General features: G+C 37.5%; 1 protein-coding gene across 1 annotated transcript; it reads right to left on the bottom strand.

The window, feature by feature from the left end:
- Positions 1-6,813: 6,813 nt before the first annotated feature.
- On the bottom strand, positions 6,814-9,769 carry LOC149620962 (uncharacterized). Its single transcript, XM_089854656.1, has 2 exons — positions 9,495-9,769; positions 6,814-9,426 (listed from the first exon to the last, which is right to left on the bottom strand). Exon 2 carries the CDS (start codon positions 7,513-7,515, stop codon positions 6,814-6,816), a length of 702 nt encoding a protein of 233 aa, XP_089710782.1. The 5' UTR covers positions 7,516-9,426; positions 9,495-9,769.
- Positions 9,770-10,013: the final 244 nt, after the last annotated feature.

Genomic DNA, 10,013 nt, shown 5'->3' with positions numbered 1-10,013 from the left:
AAACAAAGTCATTCAAATCATCTAAATAAACAAAGTCATTCAAATCATCTAAATAAACAAAGTCATTCAAATCATCTAAATAAACAAAGTCATTCAAATCATCTAAATAAACAAAGTCATTCAAATCATCTAAATAAACAAAGTCATTCAAATCATCTAAATAAACAAAGTCATTCAAATCATCTAAATAAACAAAGTCATTCAAATCATCTAAATAAACAAAGCCATTCAAATCATCTAAATAAACAAAGTCATTCAAATCATCTAAATAAACAAAGTCATTCAAATCATCTAAATAAACAAAGTCATTCAAATCATCTTAATCAACAATATAATTCAAATAAACGAAGTCAATAAAAATAATTCATATCTGTTATGTCCGAAGTAGGTTAGGAGTGATTAAGCGTAGTATTTAAGTTCTAAAATCGTTTATTTACAAACTAATTATTGCGCGTCGTATGTACATGGAGATTTAAAGTGGTACTATCATATTACATGGCTATTAATGAACTGGATATCTTTACATGAACAACTGGTCTTTTTATACAATAGGAAGATGTTTTTACTGATAACACAATGACTTAATGACTAGCTTTTTTTATGCTAATATAGTTAAGTTCAGTTCAGTTCTAGATGTAACATTTCCCTCCCTCTAGGATTTGAAGGCGTTCAGGTGGGTGTCTTGTACGTGTCGATCTCCTTGTGACTGTTTCTGCAACTGTGGCTTCGGAATTGATTTGGTTGTCTAGGTCGTTTTCCGTGGTCGTAGTTTCTTCTAGGTCTGTTATGGTACCATGACTTGCCAAGGCACTTGTCCAATTCGATCGAGAGGTGTGACATTTTCTGGTCTGAGTGACGTGGCGTCGAACGTTTCCTTTTGCCGTTTGAATTTCTAGCATGGTCATGCCGATTTTGTCGATGATGGTGCCTTTGATCCATTTGTCTCCTTGGCCATAATTTCGAGTCCATACGGTGTCTCCAACTTGCCATTCATCGTTTAAGCGAGGCGTTTTTGAAGTTACGTGATGCTTCCTGGATGTTGGTCTTAGAAGATCCAATCGACTGCGCAGTTCGCGATTAAGGAAGAGTGAAGCTGGTGAGTGACCGTGTTCGTCTGGGATGATTCGATGCGAGATTAGGACCTTTGCAATTCGGGTTTTGATGGTGCCGTCTGTGATCTTGGTTATCCCCTTCTTGATGGTGCTCACTGCTTTTTCTGCGGGGCCGTTCGATTGAGGATGGTAGGGTGCGATAGTGATGTGTTTGAACCCATTATTTTCCGTAAACGTGCCGAATTCATCGCTGGTGAATGCAGTAGCATTGTCCGAGACCAAGCATTCTGGTATTCCGTATCTTGCAAATATGTCTCGCAGTATGTCTACGGTGGTTGCAGAATTCGAAGACTTTACGGGATATGCTTCGATCCAGTTGGAAAATGAATCGACAAATACGAATATCATCGTGCCATGTAGAGGTCCGGCGTAATCAATATGCACTCGTTGCATAGGTCTTTCAGGTAATGGCCAGTGTGATGTAACTTGAGCGGGCATGGAGACTTTCTGTTGGCATGAGTGGCATGAAGCTACTGTTGTCTCTATGTCCTTGTCTATCTTTGGCCTCCAAACTTCGGATCTTGCGATAGTTTTCAGTTTTGTCATTCCGAAATGTCCTGAGTGTAGCTCGTTCAATATGTCATTTCTGAATTTTCTTGGGACGACAATTCTGTTGCTCCAAATGATGATTCCGTCCAAGGCTGATAGTTCGTGCCTTCTGGAAAAGTATTCTTTAGTTGAGAATGTTGGAGATTGTGGCCATCCTTTGTGAATATAGTGAAGAACTTCTGCGGTCTCGGGATCTGTAATCGTGGCTGTTTTGATGTCTTCTGCCGTCACGGCTCCGGATGAGTTTGTGGTCAGAAGGACGTATTCGGCTGGTTGAGGTACGTGTCCAGATTCCGTTGGCAAGGGAAGACGACTCATGGCGTCTGCGTTACCGTTTTTACCTCCAGGACGAAATTTTATTTCGTACGAGTATGCCGAAAGGGTGATAGCCCATCTCTGAATGCGTGCAGCCGCTGTTGATGGTATTTGCTTATCGGGCGATAGTAGTACCGTCAGTGGACTGTGATCGGTTATCAATCGAAAGTGCGTTCCCAAGAGGTACTGTCGGAAGTGCGTCACCCCGAAGACTATGGCAAGTGCTTCGCGTTCAATTTGACTGTAGTTCCGTTCCGCCTGACTGAGTGTTCTGGATGCGAATGCTATTGGTCTATCCATGCCATTTTCTTCCATGTGGGACAGCACGGCTCCAAGTCCAACAGATGACGCATCGCAGGCCAAGACTAGCTTCTTCGTTCCATCGTAGTGCGTCAGTACGGCTGGTGAAGCGAGAATCTTCTTGCAGGTGTTGAAAATTTTCGCGGCTTCAGGAGTCCAGTCCCATTTCTGTCCTTTACGTGTGAGTGTGTAGAGAGGAGCTAGCAGTGTTGACATCTGTGGTATGAATCTTGCGTCGGAACAGGAAAATTTGGTCTCGCCGAATTGGTCTCGCCATTTTGGTCTCGTCGATTTGGTCTCGAGACTAATTGGTCTCACCGATTTGGTCTCGGTACTATTTGGTCTCGTGATTATTTGGTCTCGGGACTATTTGGAATCGTGATTATTTGGTCTCGGGACTATTTGGTATCGTGATTATTTGGTCTCGGGACTATTTGGTATCGTGATTATTTGGTCTCGGGACTATTTGGTATCGTGATTATTTGGTCTCGGGACTATTTGGTATCGTGATTATTTGGTCTCGGGACTATTTGGTATCGTGATTATTTGGTCTCGGGACTATTTGGTATCGTGATTATTTGGTCTCGGGACGGTTTGGTTTCGTGATTATTTGGTTACCTAATTAGTTGCCTCCTTTTCAAGTCCATATTTAGACCCATTTCAAGTCCATATTTAGACCCATTTCAAGTCCATATTTAGACCCATTTCAAGTCCATATTTAGACCCATTTCAAGTCCATATTTAGACCCATTTCAAGTCCATATTTAGACCCATTTCAAGTCCATATTGTCACCCTCAATTCCCCTCTCTCTTCTTTACCCCTTTAAAAGTAAGTTAGGGGCGATGTTTTTATAAAAAGGAACCATGGGCTAGGTACCCATTGTATAGTCGCTCTCTTCGAAAACTACTAGGGAAAACCCCCAAGAGAACGAGAGAGAGGAAAATAACAAGAAATAGGCAGTTCGGGTACACTAGCCGTCGAATATAGTCGCATGATAACTTTAAAACTTTCGTGAAGATAAAAATAAATGATTTTTAGTATAAAGCGTAGTACTTATTTCGAGCCCTACCTCACAATATTTAGACCCATTTCAAGTCCATATTTAGACCCATTTCAAGTCCATATTTACCCCCCATTTCAAGTCCATATTTACCCCCCATTTCAAGTCCATATTTACCCCCATTTCAAGTCCATATTTACACCCATTTCAAGTCCATATTTACCCCCACATTTAAGTCCATATTTACCCCCTATTTTCAAGTTCATATTTACCCCCATTTCAAGTCCATATTTACCCCCCATTTCAAGTCCACATTAACCCCCATTTCAAGTCCATATTTAAAACCCCTATTAATCTAATATCAAACCCCTGTTCACCCCATACCATTTCAGGACCATGCGCCTGATTTACAGGAATATTTATAGACTTGTTCAGTGGGACTTCACTACCTTTCCTATTGTGTTTGTACACGTTGAAGGCTCTCTTATTATATCAATCCTGACTGAACACGATTTTAAGTAAAAAAGTTAATTCCGTTAAAATTATCCAAATGAACTCTTTTGGGAAACAACTAATGTAATGGAGTCAGATTGGTTTTAATAATGAGCATGTTTTACTTTTTAAAACATCACTTAAAAACCTTTCTGAGGTCTGTATGCACAATTTTTTAAAAATACATGCTTATTGGAAAGTATTTCATGGCATAAGAATTTTATTTTTATTTTACAAACCGAGATTAATATTAGGTCATTACTAATCAACTCGGGCCTTTTCCAAAAAAATAGTTTATTTTTCAAGGTCCCTCAACAAAAAACGTTGAAAATATTGCTTGTTTTATAGGTCGGGTTAGGTAAGGCATATGTTAGTTAGGTTACGTGTCATTGAGACACAAATTTCAAGCATTGTACCTCAATAGTTGACGTATTTATCCTATAAATGTTATAAATTTAATAAAAAAAATAACAAACGTTTTATCGTTGACAGCGTTTAAAAATAAAAATATTTGCTTTTAATAATATGCGGTTTTTCATAGGCACTATATTACGTTAGAAAATTATTTTTGGGAACTCATTCTATGTTCAAACTTCGTTTAAGTTCGTTACAGTGTTACGTAATTTGACTTAAAAATTAAAATAAGCGAATCGCTTTATAACGGTGCATTTCTGCGATTTAAAAATATTTCATTCTTCTAAACTATAAATTTTGCTTAATGTTTTACAAAATAGATGGGATTATTGCTCATTTTACATAACCACTCAAGTTAATCAGATGTTAACGGGCGTAGATAGAATTTTAATTTAAGCCAAGATGTTTGTCCCATTAGACCAAATCCAAAACCGCCAAATTGCGGTAGTTTTCAGCCGAATTGGAATTCGGTCGTAAGGCAGGCAAGCGGTTAATTACCATAGTACAACTTGAAATGGGTCAATAGGACCTTAAAACGGAGTAAATAGGGTCTTTAAATGGGTAAACAGGGACTTGAAATGGTGTATTGACCGGTTTGTTTTACACCATAAACGTGGTGCTAAATATGGAAAAAAATAAATACTTAACAACTATTTCATTTCACTTGGTTTAATAATGTGACAGAGGTAGCGTACTTTTTCCCTACTTTTAACACCATTAAACTAAGTAATATAGAAGTTCAACAGATTGCCTAACAAAGATGTTAAAAACCACTATAAATGGTGCATAAATGCCTAATATTTCCTTAATACTTGCAAATAATATTAGCAAATGGCGTGAATTGATCATAAAAATGGGGTTTAAAGTACACCCTAAATGATGTCTTTTTTGGCACCGGAAAAAAACAGCATATATGGTGTTTGAATGCACCGTTATATTTTAGAGTGCAAATGTATGACGGTGAAGCAAACATGATTATTCAAAATTTAATTACATTAAGACTTAAGTGACAGATATTATAAAAAACCGTCTTGGTTTGGACCAAGGCCGAAAAAACAAACGATATGTTTGAGGTTTATCAATTGACTGAAGTTTCAGATATTGAAATTTTTTTCTAGTTATTTTTATCCACTCAATCCTTAATCAATATTTAATTCAATCAACTGATTTTACTGTTAATCGATCTAGTCCCTCTAAATTAATTGAAAAAATTACATATCTACGCTTTTTCAAGAACAATTACATTTTCCGAAAACATTTTATCACGAAATTAATTATTTTGAAGGGATTTCGTGTCGATGCTTACTAACTTGTAAGCACCTTGACCAACATAGTTTTAATTGTTGCTGGCTTGACAAATTTTCAAGTTTGCACCAAAAGAAGTTTAAATCTGTTTTAAGTTGTTGATAAGACTGTCGTTTACAGTGAATGTCGTCTACTTAAGACAAAGCAACAAAGTTTATCCTGCGTGGTTAAGGGTAAAGATCACATAAACAGAAATACTTCTCAGTTATACCTTGTTACATTCATTTCCCGCGGAGATAATATGGTTAAACACATAATTCATTACTAGTTATGCCAAGAAGGTCACATTTAACTCCGACACCCCCTCCCTTCCTCTATTTTCCCAATATATTGCATTTTATAATCACCAGTGGTTCCAGTGTATGGGTCATCTTAGCCGTCGCAACACACTATATTATATTACCATATAGATCGAAACCTTTTCACATTAGTAAACGGTACATGACACTCCGGACTTGCCCGCCAACCTTATTAACCTAATACTATATAACATTCGTGTACATGAATGGTTATGGTTATGGCTTGACACTCGCTAGCGCCCGAACGACCGATCACTCAGTGTAATCGGTGTACAGTACATTTGTAAGTGAGTTTGGAAATTACATACAGAGAAACTAAAACACAGGTGTGATCCCGCCATTGGGGTGTTTTCTCTCTTTCATTTTCTCGCTCGCTTAGAAGAACCGCTATAGGCAGTGCTAGTTGACTAGTAGTGAACTTTGGCACCGTCTGGCGATGACCCTTGGTGCGAGGGAGAATACCCCAATGGAGGCCTCGCCCCTGTGTGTTTTCCGAAATGATCTTTACGCTTGCTAAAATGATTACGCGTAATACGTAACCGGTGTAAAGTAGGGGGTGACGTTTCAAATGAAGACTGATTTATGACCAAGAAATTCTAAAGTATGGAAATGGAAGTTCCAGTGCAACTTTACCTTCATAGAGGCGACAATAGAAATGTAGCATTTCGATATACGAAATTTAATGTATAAATTCGCGCAACACCCTGGTTTGGCATCAATTAAATATTTACATTTTCCATTCGAGTTATGCCAAAGTTCGCTTGCTCTTTTTAGACATCCAGTAGAACATTTCAAATATTCAATACTGATCCCTCAACACGTACTCCCTTCTAAATAATTAATTTCATGATAAAATGTTTTCGGAAAATGTAATTGTTCTTGAAAAAGCGTAGATATGTAATTTTTTCAATTAATTTAGAGGGACTAGATCGATTAACAGTAAAATCAGTTGATTGAATTAAATATTGATTAGGGATTGAGTGGATAAAAATAACTAGAAAAAAATTTCAATATCTGAAACTTCAGTCAATTGATAAACCTCAAACATATCGTTTGTTTTTTCGGCCTTGGTCCAAACCAAGACGGTTTTTTATAATCGTGCCTAGAGTTGTTATTGGGACGTCTGGTTTCGATGCGTGCGCTCTGATGTCGAGGGTTTGGCTTACGTGGTCGGGATACTATCTTGTTCACGGCGGTAGAAGGAGTTGACAATTCGCGTAAATTGTTCGTAGCAGATTCAAGGGCCAAGGCTATCTCCTGGGCTTTCTTGAGTGTTAACGTGCGTTCGGATAGTAATCTGGCCTGAATGGTCTCGTTTTGTATCCCTGCCACGAAACGGTCTCGTAGTGATGTCTCCAAGGTTGTGCCAAAACTGCAAAATTCCGCCAATTTACGCAGTTGTGCTAAGTACGTTGCTATTGTTTCTCCGGGGAGTCTATTTCTTTGCTGAAAGCGTAGACGTTCCATGATTTCGGATGGCGGTGGATCGAAGTGTGTGGCGAGTGCTTGAACCAATTCAGCATACGTTTTGTCAGTGAGATTTGCAGGCTTGATGAGACCTCGTAATGTAGTGTAGGTGTTCGAGCCGATCATCGTTAAGAAAGCGGCTCTCATTCGAGTAAGATCGGTGATCTCGTTGGCGGCAAAGTACAAGTCCATTCGTTCCGCGTAGATGGAGAAGGGTTGATCGCAGTCATCAAAAGCTGGTAGCGTTCCAATAGTAGCCATGAAGAATGTCAGTAGTTGTAGGTGCGAGATGGCAGAAGTACTTCGGACACGTTGGTAGTTTAGCAGGAATTCTTGTCGTAACTTATCTCGCCTCCGTCGCCATTGTTATGTCCGAAGTAGGTTAGGAGTGATTAAGCGTAGTATTTAAGTTCTAAAATCGTTTATTTACAAACTAATTATTGCGCGTTGTATGTACATGGAGATTTAAAGTGGTACTATCATATGACATGGCTATTAATGAACTGGATACCTTTACATGAACAACTGGTCTTTTTATACAATAGGAAGATGTTTTTTACTGATAACACAATGACTTAATGACTAGCTTTTTTTATGCTAATATAGTTAAGTTCAGTTCAGTTCTAGATGTAACAATATCATTGTAGTCATCCAAATCACTTAAATAAGCTATCTCATAAGCTTTCTCATGTCGTACGCTATAACGCTAAGTGACGACTCCCTCGTTAGAGATTCTTTCTTTTACTCAAACACCTCCATCTAGTAGATTTCGTAAACCAGATTTCCCCAGTAAAAATTACATGTTAAAATAGGGACTACACTCGCTCAATAATGCGAAGCGGTAACAGACCTTGCACTCGCTAGGCAAAAAATCCCTAGCTCAAAGCCTTTCAAACTGAAGGAGAGAGTCCTAACTTCAATAGGTTATTCTCATTCTTCTATAAAGAGTGAACAAATATTTCCTCTACTCTCTCACTCTCTGGAAATGAAGGAAATCGAAAGCTCGCGCCCACTTTCGCTCGGGGAGGGAGAATTTTTCAAATTCCCGTGATTTCACTCTCAGTTTGTGAGTGAGAGTGATCACTCTCACTCACAAACTGAGAAGGGTCAGTTAAAGGGCACCCTACACGCTCAATAATTTGCGCAAAAAACGTGGGGCCCGTTATTTAAGCTACAAAGTATAAATAGAACGTTATCCAGACATATTTGTGCAAAGCTCAAATATAATGCTACAATATGTTTTAGGAAATTTAAAATCATTTGCGGTAAATTTTGGACAATATTTTAGTAAAAAACTGAACATATATATTGAGTGAGTTTTTAGTGCTCAAAATGTTACTCAAAATACGAACAATATTTCGCATTCGAATATAACTAAAGTCTGTGTATTTAACGATTTATATGTTGTGTTCGGTCAATAAAATTGTACACGGTCCTTGGACTCGACATCAACTTTTTTTATTGTGATAAAATATATTCAATATAATTGAATAAATCGCGTGCAAAATGATCAATATATTTGTCCAATAAAAGTTTAAATTTTTGTTCTACATATTGAGCTTTCAATATCATGATAGATTTATTTGCACAATTAGTGAAAAGTCTTGGGAATAATTTATAAAATTATGAATTTTATAAATGTCCCCAACTTTATTTGTGCAAAACATTGATCGTGTAAAGGCCGCTTTATAGAATTATCATTCATTGAGTGAGAGCAGGTGACAACATGGGCAAAGAATAGTAAGAGGACTAGGCAGGGTCGCGAAAAGGCGTTCAACGGAAAAAACGGTCACTAGTAGTGCGATCTATCGGCTCAATTTATCGGAGAGCGGAACTTCGTCACTCTTTGGGGTCAAATCACGTGGCTCAAAAATCCGGAAAATATAATTCCAACTTCAGCGCATGCGTGAGTGTGACAAGGCCTAAGAGCAGCTACCTTTCAGGGCTCGTTGTTTCTTACTTCCTTTTAAGGAAATCATTACTGACATTTTGTACGAGCCTTTTTCGTATTGGAATCTTTTTTAAGCGTTTTGATTAGATTGTCAAATTTAATGCACTTTTGTATTCCAAACATGTTTTCATCGAATTTTGTTCTCAAGAATTTTTTTTTAAAAAACTGCTCAGTTTTAAATCAAGTAATTTAGAATTGGATGCAGATGTAGTTAAATACTTCTGTAAAGATTGTTTAGTGATTAATTACACTGAGCTCAGTAGCTTACTCTTATTTTGGGGGTTTTTACCAATTTTATGTTTCCTTTTTTTTCACGACAAAGTTCTTACTTCCACTTCCGAATTGAAATTGTGGTCGTTGCGTCCTTTCAGTAATTTCATTCTTTATTGTTCAACTGAGAGAAAAATGAATAAAAGATGGTTATCTAGGGAAGTCTCTAAAATTGAATAGTCGTAACTTAAGTTTTGCCGTTTGTATCAAAATTGAGTCAATACAAGGGTAAAATTAAAGAATTCATGTTTTTTTTGCTATGGCTACATGAATTCATGTCTTATGATGCTATGGCTGCATTAAGTCATGGTTTTCTTTTTCGTTTCGGATGTAAACAATTAATAATAGCCATTAAATCTAATATGGTTTTTAGGTAAGTCGCATTTGAAAAACAGCGAGAAGCCCCTACGTATAAATCACGGATTCTGAATAGCCAAGAAATTCAGTGAAGATTATTACTCTCTTTTGAGAATCCTCAAGCGTCGACGTATCCAGCATTTTCCCATACGAAAGTCGTACTGAATAATTCAAAATGGAG

Source organism: Phalangium opilio, unplaced genomic scaffold (genome assembly GCF_054372755.1).
Source record: "Phalangium opilio isolate 3A_F unplaced genomic scaffold, DU_Popi_V2 ptg000209l_1, whole genome shotgun sequence".
Taxonomy (NCBI): domain Eukaryota; kingdom Metazoa; phylum Arthropoda; class Arachnida; order Opiliones; family Phalangiidae; genus Phalangium; species Phalangium opilio.
This window is presented reverse-complemented; position numbering and strand designations above follow the sequence as displayed.